Source organism: Phyllostomus discolor, chromosome 1 (genome assembly GCF_004126475.2).
Source record: "Phyllostomus discolor isolate MPI-MPIP mPhyDis1 chromosome 1, mPhyDis1.pri.v3, whole genome shotgun sequence".
Lineage (NCBI taxonomy): Eukaryota > Metazoa > Chordata > Mammalia > Chiroptera > Phyllostomidae > Phyllostomus > Phyllostomus discolor.
Window position 1 is genome coordinate 46,818,649 of NC_040903.2, and position 19,081 is coordinate 46,837,729.

The 19,081-nt window shown below is 43.0% G+C and overlaps 1 protein-coding gene across 1 annotated transcript in view; it reads left to right on the top strand.

Moving 5' to 3' along the window:
* The first annotated feature begins 281 nt into the window (after positions 1–281).
* The window catches only part of PARM1 (prostate androgen-regulated mucin-like protein 1), a 98,502-nt gene continuing 79,702 nt past the window's right edge, over positions 282–19,081 (top strand). Inside the window, exon 1 of the mRNA XM_028506174.2 lies at positions 282–595. Coding sequence (XP_028361975.1) covers positions 553–595 — 43 coding nt within the window. The 5' untranslated portion in view covers positions 282–552. The remainder of the gene's footprint in view (positions 596–19,081) is intronic.

A 19,081-nucleotide genomic window follows, 5' to 3' on the forward strand; every position in this document is an offset into this window, starting at 1 on the left:
ATACACAGGCAGGAGCTTTGGGGGAAATGAAGGAAGAGGTTCTCCTACTTAGAAAGAAATGGGTGTGCTCTCTTATAATAGTGGGTTTCGCTCTTCGAGGTGACGCCTAAGATGACATATGGTCACTCCAAACATTTGTCAAATCTAACCAAAAGAAGGGTCTCAGGCGCCGACTGTCCAGCAGAGGCCGCCCTGGCCCGGGGCTCCCGGGACCCGAGCGCTGGGAGAGCGCAGGCCAGGGGGAGGCCTCGTCGGAGCCGCGGGGCCCAGGTGGGAGGGGTTTAGCATCGGCTGGCGCGGCGGCGGAGGCGGCCCCGGGCTCCTGCGGCTGGGATGGAGCAGAAGCGCGCTGGGCACCGCAGGACGCGCAGCTGACGGAACTGCGCCGCTTGTGTCTGGCGTCTCCGCCCGCCTCCGGATCCTCCCGGGCCTCCAGGCTCCCACCGCAGCCCGCTGGGCAGGGGAGGAGCAGTCCGCGCCCCGTGCGCTAGGTCAGTCCGGACAAACTCTCCCGCTGCCCGCGCCGGACTGGGCACCAAGCACCAGGATACCATGGTCTCCAAGACTCTGTTCGCTCTCTGCATCTTCACTGCAGGTACTTCGGGGTGCCGTCCTCCCGGAGGGGCCGGGCGTGGAATGGGCACCGGTGACTAGCGCTGGCGCAGGGACTGAAGCAGAGAGGCTGGGAATGAAGTGCCCGCGCGCGCGCGGGCGGCTCGAGCGGCGGGCCTCCGAGGTTGCGTAAAGGGATGTGCGCTTTTGGGTTGGGGTGATGCGTGCCTTTGGACATCCTGAAGCATGCCAGTCCAAGACCAGGGGGTGACAGGGTTCTTCCTGGGGCACCCAGCGTACCGACAAACTCTAGCCTGAGTTTGTGGAACAGGTGGCTGCGCGACGCGTTCAAGCCCCGGGTGAGCGACTCTGACTACGACTCTGGCTTCGCAGGTCTGCAGGCACACCCTGCCAGAGTCGGGCTACACACTTGTTGACGAGGTTGGACCCGGGGAGGAATGAACGGTGGAAGAAGCTGGGCGGGGGAGGGGAGGTAGGGGTCGCAGTGCGGAGCTTTAAGCAGTGGCTGCTCACCCCGCAGAGCTAGCTTGCGTTCACCAGTATTTGGCTTTCTCAGCTCTCTGGTGTCCTTTCCTGGGGACGATGATGTGGCATTCAAGTCCCACCGAAGCTGCCCCGACCGGGTTCAAGCTCGCGATCACCACTGGGATTTGCAGTTTTATGCAGTGGTCCGGAGCCTTCAAAAATGTGTGCCATAGCAGAAATTAACTTGGCTAAAACTAGCCTTACCCGGTTTCACCCGCTGCCCGGACACACGCGCCGCCTCCGACGGCTTCAGCGCTAGCCGCTCGCAGGTCTTGCAAGCACCGACCCGGAGGCAGGGACGTGAGCAGGAGGACTGAGCTCGGCTTGGTAGGGGCCGGGGAGAGATTCAGAGCAACGCTTTAAATCTAGAGCTGGGGTACCCAGTTTTTGAATAAAATGCTGCCCGACGAGGGAAAACTGAGTATGGACAAGGCGTGGGTGGAAACAGTAGCTCCTGTGCGCGGACACGGGCGTGTTTACATAGCAATGTTACAGAACCACGTACACACTCCAAATTGACTCCTGCTGGTGGTCCGAGTATATTTTTCCTCCTGAATTGCTTGGGTTGCTGTAATTGTGGACACAAGTCGCACTCCAATCCCTTGAAAAGAAGCTAGGGGTTTCCTGGCAGCTTCCAAAGCTTACTGCCGTTTTGAAGAAAAGTTTCCAAGCCTGAGGCTTTAGCGTGCGTTTTCCCTCTACTTGCTGAACGCCTGAGAAAAATTCCCTTTTTCTTTCTGGCGTCTGCACAGTTTGGAGACGCGTCCGCAGACGGTTCCCGAACAGTCTAGAGTGACTTTGGCTGAGAAGCCCTGGTTGGGTCTGCGAGCGCCCCGGTCCCGCAAGTGTAACAGCCACATTCAGCCCCAGGATTGCCCTGAGTGGCAATTGTCATCATCCTCCAACCGAGAGATATTTCAGAAGTGACATAAAAGGTTCCTTTCTCTCCTCACTAGAAATCCTTGCATGAGGCTCAAGAGAGGCTCAGAACACCCTGAGTGAGACAGTAGAGAACTAGTAGGTAGGTTTGTTGGCTAATTTTATTTCGTGGCCTGTCTTTTTATTTTTATTTTATTTTTAACAGCGCCGGCGGTTGGCTAAACCGGGATTAATCCTACTAGGCTGGGTGGGAGCTGTGACATTTTTTTTTTCCTAAGGAGCTCAAGATTTTTTTATGATTATTATTTTTAGCTAGTTTTAGATTTAGCCCCGCTATTCTAGGGACAGAAATACTGCCTTTGCTCACTGTCGGAGTGAGGAGGCTGGTGGCTCAGGGGGCAAGACTGGAGGAGAGAGCAAGCAGACTCTCCTCCATCTCTGCACGCTTGTGTGGGGGTCGGGGCCCAGCAGGTCACAGCCTCCCAGTTGCTCTCCTGACCCCCAGACAGTTACGTTTCTGCATACATCTCCCCAAGAGTGTGATGAAGCTTCATTCTTTCCTCTGAGTTTGCACTTCTGAAGGAGTCTATTTAGGGGGTCAGTGTGGTGTAAACGCTACTTGGCATATATGCCTCATGCGGTTCTTTGCATCCCAAAGTAAATGTTTACAGAAACTTAAACAAAGCACTTTTTAAGGACCAAATAGATGTGCTGGTAAAGGAAAGAGGGCTGAGCATTCTAGAGATAGAAGTGGAATGCATGTTTCAGTGGCTCATCCCTGAACTCTTTCAGCAAAGCTCTAATTTGTTTCAGCAAGCAGTTGCTTCTTTTCTGTTTTCTCCCCCCACCCCACGCTGCACCCTCCAGCTTTAGAGGCTTCAGGAAATTTTCTATAAAACTTTAAAGGTGATAGTATCTTGAGCCAAGAATGGGGTTTGGCAGAGGACTTTTTTTTTAGCTTAATAAATCAATATACACATAGCATTTCCTCCAACCTACATAATGGACATTTGCCAATATGTCCATTGTCAACCCAGCAAAAGGAGATCTCTATATTTACTCACTTTCATTTTTCAAAGAAGGAAGAGAGAAACATGAGCAGTGTCTTCAGTTCTCTTAAAGGTAGTTGTGGCAGGAAACTAGCAAAGCCATTGTCCGAGCCATTCCCCGACATCTCTACTGTGCAGACAGGGCGCACAGGAGTTCTGCCCATGGACTGAAGTAGGAGCCAGAACTCACGAGGTCTGACAGCAGAAGCTGGAGGTAGGGAGGACGGCTGGCCACAAGAAGCTTCCATCTTCTTCCCTCTCCTTCTCCCCTCTGGATTCTCTTCCTCCATTCCCACCACCGTTATTGCCACCCTCCATGTTCTATGACCCAATTTATTTTTAAAAACTCCCTCACTGAGACATCTGAAATATACTGGAACTTTCAAAAGTCCTTTTCTAAGCATTCAAGAAGGACAAAGGAGTAAGAAACGTAGGTAAGAGAGGCACAAATCCCAAGATCCAACTTTTTCTGCTCTGGGTTCTGCCCTGTCTGCCCCTAGTCTCCGAGGAGACAGCTGTACTCCAGCTCACTGCACAGGCCTGCTTCCTGGGTCCTTGGTGAGCAAGACCAGGAGCCAGACTCCAGTCTGCCATGCTGCTAGAGACCCTGTTTGCGTGTGCGCCTGTCCTAGCTCTTCTCTAAGCGACTAACATCCTAGACACATAGAGAACATATACAGGATGTTCTAGATACGTATCTAGGACGTCCTTGTTCTTGAAGGAAGACCCCACCCTACACATTTCTTACCTGTGGTTCTTACCACAGGTCCTGACATATGTCATAAGCATATTGGAGCCTTATGATAAATCTTAACACAAACAAGTGGAAAGTAAACTAAAAATATGCACACACATTTACAGGAGCAGCAAGGTTGCCTGTGGTTGGTTGGGAATGGGGGTAAAGCGTTTGCATTCTTTTAGCCTGGTTACCTCCTGTTCCTCTGAAGTCTGTGTCACAGTTCAAGAAGTGACACCTTTACCTGAGAAGGTGGAAGTTCTTCCTTGTTACCTGATACATTTACTGGGGTAGAGTTGCAAAGTGGTAAAGCACACAGATTCTGCAGGTAGATTGCCTAGGCTAAGTTTTACTGTTTACTGATTGTGTAAATTAGGGCAAGTAACTTAAACCCTCTGAGTTTTCTTATCTACAAAATTGGGGGATTAAACTTCATAAGGTTGTTGAAAGTGTTAAATGACTGAAGACACCTACGGGACCTGGGACATGGTAAGCACTCCATAAACATTAGCTATTGTTGTTGCTATTAGTCTTATTAATATAGTTTACTATATTTGGCAGTGATTAGGTCGTCCTTTCCAAAAGCAGAGTTTATATGTTTGCTCTTAGGCAATGTAAATCCGAGGGCTCAACTAATATTCCAGCACAGTGCCAGCTGTTCAGGCAAACCCTAATGTGCAAATTAAGAAAAGACTCAGCTCAGCCTACTAAATGCCTGATTAAAAAAGGTTAATAACATGCCAGCTCAGATTTAGCACAACAGTCCCAAAAATGCTTAGTAACAAATAGAAGTAAAGTCTCACCAAGGACTTTATTTCTTCCACAAAGTCATTTGCAAACTGGTAGGTTTCAAAAGCCCAACTCAGCTAAACCTTAAGGTCAGGTTCCCAGAGACCCAAGTTTTAGGTAATTCAGATCCAACAACTTCGGAAAAGACAATTCATGGTACCAGAATGATCCAGAATGGCTCTCTTCAGTACCCAAAGTCACATTGGCCAGATCACTAATTTAACTTGAGCATTTGGACCTGATCTAATTATGCTTGTGTTTTTATAAGAAAAATGTTAGCCAAGTATTTTCATGGTTTGGAGAAGTCTTTTTTAAGCAACGGTTTTCCCTAGGGGTATGGTGGGGTGGGGGTTGGGGAGGCATATAGTATCCACTGGAGAGAGGCATTTAAATGGAGAGAAATATTTAAAAAATATTTTCAAGAGGATAGGCTGTCTTAACAGCCAAATGAAAGGAATTCTGCCATTGCATTTACAACTGTTTGCTTTCTTTTAGAAGTATCTGTCGCTGAAATTGGATATGTTAGTTTAGGAACCAAATATTTTCTTTGCTAATGAGAAATTGAATGAGGCTGTTGCTTGGAAAAATTAATGTCTCATTTAGAAGACAGAGGCGGTTCTAAAAAGAGGGGAGCAAACAATGAGTACATGTGCCTTACGCAATGACTACTTGTTACTTGGAAATGCAGGGCCGATAGGTCATCATCTGGTTACTGTGCAAGCAGGGTAACAGTGAAATAAGACTGATTTATGTATGTGGTACACGGCATTACTTTTTATAGTCACAGCTTAGATTATCTAAATGACAAGAGCTGATGTAACATCAGATTTTCTGATTTGTGGATCTTTCAATGTTCACCATAATCCTTTACAACAGCATAGCTATTCCTTTCATCTGACTTTAGTGTCATTTATAAATCTTGAGACCTTTGCTATTTTATAAGTTATAGAAATCATTAAAACAAAATAGACAATGATCTAGTTCATTTTTTTTCATTGGTACAGGGTGCTATAACGTCGATCGAAAATAAGCTGTTTCGATTTTCCTTTGGCTAGTGTTGCCAGATTTAGCAAATAAAAACACAGGTTGCCCAATGCAATTTGAATTTCCAATAAACAGTGAATGCTAATTATATCCCACACAACACTTGGGACACGCATAAACTAAGTAATTCTTTGTTGTTTACCTTAAATTCAGATTTAACTGGACATCCTATGATTTATCCAGAGACCCTACCTTTGACCTTTCACCTGCTGTTCATCTATGCAATGAGTTTGATATTACCATTAGCTTTGTTTCAAACCCTGCCTGCCAGGGCTTTAGTTGCCCTGCACCATTTCATTAGCAACCCTCTGCTGAGGGGAAGATGCAGAGATTTCATAGCTGCTCTCTCGAGAACAGCAACTACAAGGATGAGGATTCAGAGACAGCTCTTCAGTGAAATATTTTGAATCTGGCTGTTTATCCAGTAACAGTGCATTGTTGTGTGTTTCTGAACAGTTGGTGGGATTTCTGTGGCCTCCCTGAGGCTACATTACCCAACCCCTGATAACCTTCCCTTTTCACAGAGCAGTATTTTTAAAGGGTAGCAATGTTCTCACATAGGAGCTGGAACTAGAAGCCTTCTAGAATCCAGCTGGCAGCTGATTAAAAACGAAAGTTATAGAAGAGCTTTGGATTTCAAATATCTCTTCTGTGCCAGGATCTTAATACATCTCACAAATATTAATTAGACAAGGTTTACATAATTCTTTCAGGATAGGCCCGTTTATATTACTTGAAAGCTGTGGCTATATGGAGCCTGAAGCAGATAGCTGACAGAACTTCGAGGCAGATTTTAAAGCCCTGTGGATCCAATCCCTTAAGCTATTGGACTGTGGTAGAAATTTATACCTTTCATACCTAAGGCAAAAAATCTGTGAGTAGGTAACTGTTAAATGAGAAAAACTTGTGGGAAGTTACCAGGCATGATATTTAGAAAACACGTTTATTCAATTCCAAATAAGATGAATGGTAGAATACAGCTTTGATGATAACATCTTCTAGTTAGAGTCCAAATTCTCACACCTGACTTCCGTTTCATTTGTGAAGAAATATGGACAGGGGAACTTTACCGCAGGTGTGAAACATGAAAAGAATTAAAGGAGAGAAGGTTTTATTTGTTTATTTTTGTGTGTTTGTATTTTGGCCAGGGTCATAAACTTTCAGCTATCATTTTGACTTCTCATCAGTTAGAACATATATTTTCTTATATGGGGTTATTAAAATATACAAGGGAGGGCAAAAGTAGGTTTACAGTTGTGACTATGTAAAACACAGAGTTTATTCTTGTATTATTTATTATTATATTATTTATTTGTATTATCATTTTTATTATTGTTATCATTTCTTATTACTTATGATTTACCTTTTAGGTAATGATGGCTGGTAATTTAGCCTACTTTAGCCTACCTCTGTATGTCATCTTCTAAATTATGATGTTCTTGCCAGCTTTGTGTAATCCAGAAGCATAACCTCATTACTGACAGAGTTCATTCACCCACTGCTGTCTTCATGATGGATTGTTGCTGGTGCCGTCTGCCCCTTATGAAACGTTTTCAGTGTCTGGGGGAAAAGCTTTTGTGATCCCACAGGTAGACAGAAGAATGATACCACTGTACTGGCATTGGACTTTCATTTGATTGTACTCACTTTGTACCATAGGAGTTTTGCTCTGTGCTGTGATGTGGATCTTTTAGGAAAAACAATAACAATTATTATTCATTATGCAGAAGCTACCATGCACTGTTTCCATGTGCTTAGGGAAATGTCTAAGCCTTCACTCATTCTATTGAGTTAATGTCGTGTGTCATATCATGAGAGGACTTCAGTACATCTCAGTTACAACATGAGGAGGTACCAATGCCAATTGCTCAACAGAGGGTCCTAAAGAAGTCTGGTGGACTGAACACCTCCCACTTTGCCTGGGAAAGAGGCAAGTTACTGGTGGATCACACACTCTTCTGGCTATGGTAGTTCTTGCTCTTGGTGGATCTGCTGGGCGAGAGGTATACTCAAGGTGGATATAGCCATCAAACAACCCATGGGGAAACCTGGAGGTTTTGACTTAGAAATTACAATTGTTGATGGAGAAGTCATGCAAGTAGGAAGACCCCTGAAATTCTCCTGCTTGAAAAACTGTTCAGGCAGGGCTGAGTAGGAGAAAGGATTATCAGTTTTTGAGACATAAATGATCAGTCATTCGTTATTTGCATTCTAGCAGGTGTTGGTGAGGGAGGAAGAGTGATGTCAAATTACATGGAAACTGGGTAAGGAATGAACAGTAGAAAGGGGCCACAGCGGTTTCAGAAATTCTGGGTAGGATAGGTGGGAGAAGCTGGAGGTGGTCTGCTGTATGAGGCAGAGAGAACAGCAGAATGGAAGCCGGGTGATAACTAGAAATCACTTGGTGCTACTACAGAGCAAACCGCCCCCTTCGATGCTGCTGCTGGGAATGGAAAATTCATTGTTTTATTTTTAGGGGCCAGAATAAGAGAATCTTCCTCAAATATATATGACTATAAAGCATATTTTAGTACACCTTTTTAGTTTTGTGAAATGCTGCAAATGGAGCCTTTTCGATTTAAAAATGTGATGGCCCTTAATGGCAGGTGATTAAAGGACCCTCAGCATTGTGAAAGGGGCTGAGAAATGAGAAAAATGTCCTGAGATGTGGAGAGGAATTCTCCTGCATGCTTTGGATCCATTAGGGAGGGCAGAGGTACTAGGGTCACTCACTTCCAGGCAGGCTTCCTAGAACTGCACTTCAGAGGGGGTCCTGTTTTTTAGCATAGCCTCCTTTACATGCTTACTGGAAGAGAAACAGCCCTGCTATTTCTCGGGTGACAATGGAATTTGTGTTACTTCATATGAGAAGCAACTCGGGTAGAAGGGGCTTTGGGCTAAGACAGGCTGGCATGGAACGCCGACTCTGGGATTTCAGTGTTCTGCCCCGCAGGATTCCCCACTGTGGAGTGCCGTGTGAGTAAACCTTCAACAAGTGTTATTAAGCAGGTGTTACCAACAGACACAAGGTTTATTTTATTTCACTTCATTTGCTTGTCTGCTTCTCACTACTAGATTTTAAGGTGCATGGGAGCAGAATTTTAGCTGTTTTTGTCTAAGCATTGTCCTCAGCACGTAGAACAGAGCAAGACATGTATGTAGTGAGTGCTTAGCAAATGTTATATTAATTTTTCATTGAGAACTTACATGTGCCAAACACCATCCAAGGCTCTGGAGATACGGCAATGAATAAAAGAGATAAAACTGGACCCTCAGGGAGCTTGCATTTTGTGAGGATGACAAATCTTGACTTGGTCAGAAGAAAACCGCAAGTTGAATATCCAGTTATCATCTCAGACTCGACATGTCCAAATCTGAGCTGCTGGATTTCCCTTCCCTGAGGCTCCACCTGAATTCAGCCTTTTCTATCTCGATCAATGGCAACTCCAACTTTCTAGTTGTTCAGGCTAAAAATCATGAGTCATCTCTGAGTCTCTTTCTCTGAACACCCCTTATCTAATTCTTCAAAAACTATCTGTTTGCCCTACTTTTAAAATATATACAAAATTCAAACACTCACCACCACCATTGCTCTTACTCTGGTGTGACCCACCTTCATCCTTCCCCTGGAGTAATGCAGTGGCCTCCTCTCGGGTTCACCAGCCTTTACTCCTCCCCTAGTGAAATCTGTCCTCTGCATAGCAACAGTTGATCTGGTGGAAATGTATCAGATGATGTCATTGCTCGATTCACAGTTCTGCAATAGCTTCCCATTGCATTTAGAATGAAACTCCAAGTCCTTAAAATGATTGTCAACACCTGCTTGAGCTGCTGCCCCATCTGTTCTCGGACCTGGCCGTCTACCTCTCCTCTGCGCACCCTGCACCAGCCACACTGGCGTCCTTATAGCATGCAGTGCGTCCCTCCTCTGTCTGCAGCATACTTTCTCCAAGTGTCCACATGGCTAAGTCCCTCACCTCCCTTAAACCTTTGATCAAATGTCATTTTATTAATGGGATTTGGCCCAACCAACACTTAAAAATTGCATTCTGTTTCACTAGCCAATACCATATTCCCAGTGCCCCTCAGCTGCCTCTTGCCTTTACTTTTCCTTTCATGTGATTCTTTCTTCACTCCTCACCCCCACCAGCCCCCCAGAATGTTGTCTCTGATTACTACGACATCCTCATTGCTACAGACTGGGTGGCACTAAAGGGTACCCAAAACAGTTGCTGGACTGAATGATTAAAATACACTTTTAAGGACTGGCAAAATGAAACCTTAATCTGAAATTTTCCTTAGCTTCCTCCAAAATGAGACATTGGTAATCTCGCTTACTCTCAGGGGCTTATATCTAGTGCCTCCAAATGCTTTTTTGAAAAATAAATGCTCTATTGAGTTTTCATTGAGGGCTACAAAACTGGAACTGTAAAAATCAGCTTTTGGGGGGAGCTGTGCACATACAATACATTTCTGGATAAAAATGTCCTCCTTTTTATTTTTACCGTGCATGTCACTGTAAAATAGCTGAAACCTCTGAAACTTTCTGGCCAATTAAGAAACGGTTGCCTTTGAGCGCAGCTAGAGAGATAAAGAGACGTCCACTTTTGAGCATTTTTGAGCATTTTCTGAGTAACTGAAAATAGCCTGCTGAGGAAAAGTGATGTGAGTCTGAGGGAAGCAGCACCAGCAATATCCCAGCCATGTGTGAGAAGGTAAAGTCCAGTCAGGCGCTGAGTGCTGGGAGTGTGAGTCAGTCACTGACAAGCTGAAGAATCAAATGGGAGTTTTCTTGGCCCTACAAACTCTGCGTTTTGCTTTCATTGGTGATTCTGAAACATACACTGTGTTTTAGTCCAAGCAATCCATAGAAGTAAAATCCTGGCTAAAAATCAAACCAATATCCTCTGAGCACTGCTATCAGCCTTGCAGGGCAGACACGCCTTGGCACGGCTGCTGCTAAAATCAACCAGCCTCATCCTCCAACAAATCTTTATGGGACTCTCTGGCTTAAATAGGAACATTTGATTATTTAGCAGCTGCTAAAAAAGAACATGAGCTTAAAAAATAGCACCATATTCGTCTTGAAGCCCTAAGGATAATGGGAAAATTTCTGATTATATCAACTTGAAGAACGACTTATAAACAAACAAAAAGGGAAAAGATGATACTTTATATTAAAAGCATGTGCCCTACTTGTTCATGGAGGTCCACTTCCCCATTCCTGAAGGGAGAAGTTACTCAGCCACCTTGAAATGCAGTGGCATTGACTGTAAGCAGAGGAGTGGCCGAGGAGAGCAACCCTGACCTTGTGCTGGGGTACCCACAGGAACTCTGTGTCTGGGGTTGCGGGTGTGACGCTGAGGACAGGTAGCCACCGCCCCCCACCTCTCCTCCAGAGGAGGTAGCATGTGCCCTGATTAAAACGGAAAGCAGGGCCTAAGTCCTCACTAGAAGGAAAAGGAGCACACCTTGAACAGAGAAGGCTGCTGAAGGAGGAAAAAATGCTCATGACGGAGAAGAGAGTTTCAGTTTCGAGGGTTATCAGAAAAAGGGGAAGTGTGATTCTTGAGATTCAGAAATTTACAGCCAATTTTTTGTTAAAAACAAAATTAAATGTCATCAAGTGACAGTTGTCTCTTGTTTTTATAACAGTTTTTAAAAGCAGCATTCAAGCACTGATTTTTTTTAATTGTTATGGACAGTATAAACATACACAGAAATTGACAAGAACATATCCATCATCTGTCCAAACTCCATTTAAAGTTTGTTTTGGTTTAGAACTTTTACAAATATTAATACATTGGAAACAATGTAAATGTCAAACTAAAAAGTGCTAGTCAGATAAACTAGAATACATTCAACATTTATTCAAGCAGCCTGCACTAAGCAACTGCTTAAAAGAAAGAGGTAGTTCACTTCCATACTGACAGGTAAAAATGGTTACAATATATTGTCCTAATTTTGCCCACTAATGTTTCACAATATATTGACAAAGTAAGCTACAGAATAAAATGTACATTGTTATGAAATATTGAAAACATTATGTTTATGTGAGGAAGCGGTTAAAAAGGACACAGTGGTTTTTTGGGGGCCAATTTCACTTTTTATGCTCTTTTGTGTTGCTTGAATTTTTTAATAGTTCATATTGCCTTCATAATTAAAAATAAAGGTATAATCAATATTTTAATCCCTCTTTGTCAACAGTTAGTATGGCTATATAACTGCTGGGTGCCATTCACATCTTCACATCTTGATTCCAAAGTCCTACTGACGCAGCCCTCGAAGATAAAATCTTAGAAAAGCAAAGAATTGCAGAAAGGTTTACAGGATCTCGCCGATGTGATGGGCTAGGAAGTTTCTGGGAAGAAGTTGACTTAAAGTGATATATTTTCTAAAACCAGAGTGCTGCATGAATCATTGATCAGGACAGCCATTCTGGATAGTATTTTAAGAGGCTCTGAGCTAATTGGCCAGTATTTAAGCTGCTTTGTTAGTTTTTAATATCTTCAACATTTGTCACTTATGGGAGCAGTTTAAAATTAAAACATTATTCTGAGCTTTTCTAAAATGAAATTTGTCAATTTAGATATCAAAGAATAAAAACAGCCTTCAGAAGAATAGATGATTTGTTTTTCTTTTGGCAACGTTAAATTTGTTACATTTTCTTCTCAATAAAATAATCAATAAGATGTGGTTTAGGCGAATGCTGGAGGATCCATTACTCATACTCCAAGGCATTACCAGAGAGCAACGCCAGAGTGACCAGAGAGGGGGCGGAGCAGAGAGGACTGGGAGAGGCTTTGTGATCTGGACCAACCCCTTCACATGACAAATAAAGGGGAGTCGGGATTCAACATTTTTAACTTTTAGTTGTACTAAGTATCACACATTATACTACGTTCATTCTCTCTGCAACTTCATCTAATTCTCCCAGTGGCTCCGTGAGGCAGGCAGTGATATTCCCACTTAGTAGTTCCGGTCATGGAGGCTCGCAAGTTAAGCAATGAGCCGTAGCCCTCACGCTGGCGTGAGAGAGCTAGGCTTTGAACCCAGGCTACCTTTTACCCACCCGAGCCCCTACTACCTTGAACTGCCAAATCAGTCGATAAATCCTTTTGTGTCAATTTAGTTTCTAGAAGTTCTCCCAACTCCGATGCTCTTTCCCGTCCCACTGACACTGCCTTGGCTGAGAACCTTATCATCCCTTCCTGGACTGTTACAGTAGCCCCTAGGTAGTCCCTGGTCACCTTTTTTTCCCTCACAGTTTCTTGCCGCTTACTGGGGACTCATTGGGCAAGGCCAAAGTGCCTGCCCCCCTCCAAAGAAAGGGAAGGAGACCCAGATCTGCTTCAGAGTCTTCCAAGTGTTCAGACTGTGGTTGCTAAGTTCCATGTCCACTAAAAGGAGTGAAGGCTTCTCGGAGAAGTGGCTAATTCCACGTCTGCCTTAAGAAAGGTATATGATGAGCCTGGAACATCTCATTATACCAGTAGCGAGGATGCTATCAAAGACTACCAGGGTCCTGTCACAGAAACTCAAAACTGCTGATGAGGATCCCATTGACCAAAAATAGGACAATCTGAGCATCAATAAGGATAATTGCAATATTGAATCACATAGTTTAAACTCATGAGTTCATAATGATACCAGAAACAAAGCAACAATAACACAAAATTTTATTGATCACCACTGGAAGATGCTGATAAACCAACACATTTTGAAAAAATAATAGATAAATAGAAAGAATTAAGTGATATTGATTGATTGGTTGACCTTATTTTGCCTTTATGAGGTACGCCACTGGGTGACCAAATATTGAATGATGGAGTGACTGACTGTCTCTATACAAGTATTACAGCAAATAAATGAAGACGGCACAACAGAAATAGAATATCACCATGTCACATGATGTAATAAGGTAGTAAATCTTGGCACTGACCATCAGTGGCTGTCAACACCATGCAGTATGAAGCAACCAGTCACTATATATATATATATTTCCTGATGGAAGAACACACCATTCCCTGCAAAGCAGCGTTGCCACGTTGAAAGGAAACAACATCCAACCCAGCCTCCACATCCAACAGTCAAGTTATAGGAAACACAGAGGACCAAGGAAGATGTTAAATAACACCACAAGAGTAGTCAGCAAACCCCAGACTATGGAAAGCTCCACAGGACAAACAACCTGCGTTTTTTCAACAAATAAATTGCAAGGGGAAAAAAAAGAACGAGAATGAGAGAAAGATTGGGAAGGCAGAGCATATAGACTAAAAAGAAATTTAAGAGACATAGCAATTGTGGATCTTTATGGATCCTGAATCAAACCTAAACTTGAAACATCGATAATGGCATTTATGAGATATTTTGAATTTAATCATTGACTAAATATTTGATGACATCAAGATATTATTTTCAGTATGATAATGATATACCCCTATGTTTTCAACTAAAGTCCTTATCTTTGAGAAATACATGTGTTTATATTTAGATAAGAAAGGCTATGATGCTTAGGATTTACTTCAAAATAATATGGGAATGAAACAATAGGTGGGGTTATTAGAGAAAAACTATTGTGAAATAATTCTTGAAACTGAGCAGAGGGTACATAGGGGTTCATTATACTATTATCTCCAATTTTGTAGATGATTAAATTTTTCTATTAGAAAAATTATAAAAAGAATCTCCCAGAACTCCCCATTTCTTATAGAAACAAGTCTAAACTCCTTAGCAATTGGCTTAAGATCTGAATTATACACAGAGCAAAAGAAAGATGGTGCAAGTAATTATGATGTGACAGGCTGGAGAAGTATATGGGTCATTCTTGTTTGGGAAATTTTTCCCAAGATGGAACCACCTGGCACATACCTTCAGGCTTTCTTCCACGGCAGAATACTCCAGCATAATACTCCTCCTTTGAAAGTCTGCCACCAAACTCTCTTCATCCAGCAAGCTTGAATGTCCCCTGAAGTTGTTTGCATATGTGAGCCCTGGCAGATTTCTGGCCTTTGGAGGGCAGGGATCCTGTCTTAGTTTCATGTCCCTCCTGTCCAGTTACATATGAGTTCACACAGCCACTGTGGGTGCTCAGTACTTATTGAACTGGACTAAAGTAATTGAGGCTCAAAGATGTGGACCCTGAGGTCTCCCAGCTCTTGAGTGACTGAACTTGGACTAAAAATCTCATGTACATAGGAATATAAGTCCCCAACTTCAAAGTCTCCAAAACCCTTTCAGCATTGTGCACACACTTCTCCCCTTGAGAGTCAGGATTTAAGATGCATGTTCTCTAAAGAAAATAACACATTAGCTTAGAGTAGCTGAAGTTCTTTCTCTATGGCCATTCCCTGACAGGTAGAAAGCAGAAAGCCTCGGGGAAGTGGCCTAAGGACAAAAAAGTTTTGGTAGTGGAAAGTGGGCTGTGAGCTGGAACCCCCACCGGGATAAGGAGTTGCAAAGTGAGGAGGTGCACTGCGAATGCACTGGACTCCCAAAGCACCCCAGAGAAGCAAGGGAAGGTGAGGATATCCGTGTGGCCTCCTTCACATGATCACACATCAGCATATGCAATCTGAAAAGGAAATATAATCATTTCCAGACAAGCTTGCAGTCTTTGGGAAAACACCCTTACCTGCACATCTTAATAGAATAATATTTCACTCAAAGTAAGTGAATTCAGTAAAGATTGTCCTTTAAAGGGTCCACAGGTAGAGAGAACATGAAAATAAGTGTGCCCACCTGGATAGAAAGGAAAACCTCCTCCTGTCCTCTCAGTTACCCAGCAGCCTGGGATGCCGCTAAGTAAGTCCCCAAGCATCACTGCCCCCGAACTGCTGCAAACTGCTCGCTCCTCTTGAACTATGTCAGCCTGCCAAGCTTGGGATAAATGCAGTCCAGCTATTGTCTTAGTTTCCCAGGGTTGTTATAAAAAATTACCACAAATTTGGATGGCTTAAACCAACAGAAATTTATTCTCTCATTGTTCTAGAAGCTAGAAATTTGAAATCAAGGTTTCAGTAGGTCCATGTTCCCTGGAAAACCAAAGCCTGGAGTGGAGCATCCTTCCTTGCTTCTTTCAACTTCCGGTCGCCCCAGGCATGCCTTGACTTGTGGAAGTATTAACTGGCATCTCTACCTCCACCTTCGAGTGGCCTTCCTCCCCTGAGTTTGTCTTTACCCAGATTTGCTTCTTACAAGGACACAGGTCATCCGGCCACATGGGATCGGGACCCACCCTCAGTCAGCATGGCCTCATTAACTTGATTACATCTGCCAAGACCAGATTTCTATAGAAGGTCATGGACAAAAGCACCAGGGGTTAGGACTTCAACATATCTTTTTTTGTAGGGACACAACCCAACCCAGTTATGTTATTTTTACATCTAAACCATGTTCATGAAAGACCCTCCTCCCCATTGATAAAAGAAAGTTAATAATGTTATCAATTATAAGTTACTTTTATATTCAAGATAGCAGCTACTCTCATCCCAAGTATTTTTTATTTGTTTACTTGTTTGTTTATTTATTTAGTTATTACCAGTCTCAACCAGACTTCTCCCATAATGAGAGAAGGCTAGTCGAGCTGATTTGAACCACATGTTTCTCAACCAGAGGGCTGTGGGCATTTGGAGGGCACATAACACATGGAGACATCCCCCTCAGTCCCTGAACACTGCATAACAGTAGTCCCCTACAGGCATTGTGACAAGCAAGATAAAAGAAAACAGAGGGAAAAAAGAAGAAAAGGGGGAAAGGAAGAGAGGAGAAATGCCTTCATTTATTTCTAAACTTATCAGACTCATTGAAAACCAACAGTTTAAGTTAATGAGATTTTTAATGGCCCTTCTAGAGCCCTACACAGAATGGGTTGTGCTAAGCAATAGCAGTTCTGATTGCTCAGCCAGCCTGCCAACTGTGAACGGTCTCTGGGTGCTACAGGGACATTCTGATCTAGACATGGCTCGTAGCATGTGTACTGCCTGGAAGGCACGTGGCAAATTTTGAGGGCACTCTTTCACTTCTTTGATGTGTTTAATACTACACTGTTTTCAACATTGTACATAAGGTAGAGTCAGAAAGAGAATCGAAAAAGCAAAAGGTTTCAGAAGGCAAAAATAGCCTCTGCTCTTTTTCGATGTAGCTCCTTGCAATAAGGATGTGATGCATTTCCTCTGTGCACAGGGAGAGAGTGAGCCACTCCTGAAAAAAGTATCTTTTCAGTTTTTCAAATTAAATTTATTGGGCTAACATTGATTGGTAAGCTTTATAAGTTTCAGGTTTACAACTGTGATTGGGTGTGGGACATGGGAGGTCACAGGAATCTTTCATGGAAAATACAAAAATCCTGAAATGACATTCTAGAACAGTGGACTTCTGTTTGCCCGTGTGTGTGATGTGTATATATCACTCTTCCCAGGGGGTTGGCAAAAGGAGGTTTACATTTGTGAGTATGCGAAACACAGTTTATTTTTGTATCATTACTTATTAATTATTATATTATTAGTATTACAACTCTAAATCTACTTTTGCCCACCCCATATGGTTATTTGTGGGTGGTATGTGTGTTTCTCTTCTTCCTTACCTGCATTCTTCCTTCTAAAAGAATTAGAAGAATTTAAAAAATGGCTCTGGAAAGAATGTCTTTTTCAGGAAGTATTAATATTCAGTGGATTCATATATTTCCGAAAATATCTAAAACTCATCTCTTTTTTCCTATAAAAAAACTAGTGTATTATGTACATTTAACAGCTATAATCATATACATCCATGTATTCTGATTAGTAAGCAGGATGTTTATTAGGTAGAACATGGATATTTATTTGGTTCTGTAACTACCTATTTAATGTTTTTTGGAATCATAGCTTGCCTTATAAGATAGAGTGAAAATCAGCACTTGAAATACTTTCCCCTGGAAAAATATAATTTCACTTATTAGGAGATTCAATTGCTTAGATAGTTTTTCTTATAAAAGCAAGAGAAATATCCTAAGAAAAATGAGAGGTCTACCCTGTTTAAAGCTTTTATTGATTTGGGTTATTCTTAACGGAATAAAAAAGTTTTAAGCTCTGATACTAAAATCAAAGCTGCTGGATGAGAACTGAGTTCATGCAGAGCTAAAACATTACAAAGCAAGAGAACAGCCTCATTATATTTTTAAAATCCCAGGGAGAGCCATTGTTTTACCAAAGCAATGTGGTAAGACAGCCTGGGACCCAACATTAGTGCCCAGGAGATTACGAGTAAAAAGCTTTAGAAGCTTTGAATTTTTTTCTAACACAATTAAGATTAAAAGAGTTAATCAGGAAATCTGAAGTTATATAAGGGTGAGCAAGTCAGCCAGCTCATATATCTGGTTTGGGGCACATGCTTGCAATGACCAAACTTTTCCATGGAAGATTGTACTTTACGATAATTCTTCCAGAATGAAAGAAGTGACAAGAAACATTAAAGTTTGAAAAGTGATCCCCACCACCACTGACATCTGAGCACATCCTGGCCTCTCCAGAGACATCTGACTGAGGAGAGCAGATGAGCCAGCTGGGGCTTGAACCCTGAAGGGACGGACAGGAGGAGGAAGGAAAGTGGGTCATGTTTAGCAAAGCAGCTTGTCTACCTTGGCGAGTCAAGCCAGCCCGTTTGGAGGCTGCCACCTCCACCCTGGCTGGCCTGGCCACCTCGAGACCTCTCTCCAAAGGTGGTGCGGCTGCTGCTCGGGACTTTACATGGCACTGGAGGCAGAAACTAGACATAGATCTGGACTATATCCTCTGAAGCTCTGAGGCTCAATACCCACAAAATTCTTCTCAAAATTAGAGTGAAGAGATCATTCACTATTTAAGCAAGAACCAGTCAGGAGAAGAAAAAAAAAACCTTTCTGAGATGCCTTGTGAAGGGACAGGAGGTCTAGGGGAATGATTCAACTTCATCCTGACTTAATCAGGGTTTAGTTTCTAGGAAGGCACAGAAGATTTGAACCAGAGGACAAAGTTCATTGGCATGTGCCAGTGATACCTCATTAAGCCTTTGCTAGTCAAAGTGACATCATTTATCGTCTTCCTTAAGCTGTGCCTACTCTGGTCAAACTTCACTGACAGCTTGGATTGGAAAGGGCACCTATGTTCTTCACACAGCACTTGCTATGAGGTTTTTAATAACCAAGACTTCCCCTGTGTTTGACCCACAATGCCCAACAACAGCAACAGCAACAGCAATGCCGCTATTTTGACACTGCACTGCGAGTATCCTGTAGCTCGGACCTTGCTGCAAATTCAGTGGTTCTGCTTATTCATTTTCTTTTCACTTGGGACTCGAGGCCCATTCTAGCATGGTGTCCAGAAAACACGAACAGACCCCACCACGCCTGCAGGAGGGCAATTCCCACTGGTTGTGATGACAGTGAGTAAGTGACAGGCACCAAGTCCCCATCTGTGATGGGAATGTGGACCCTCATCACCTGGATTCCTGAACATGAGAACTATAGTGT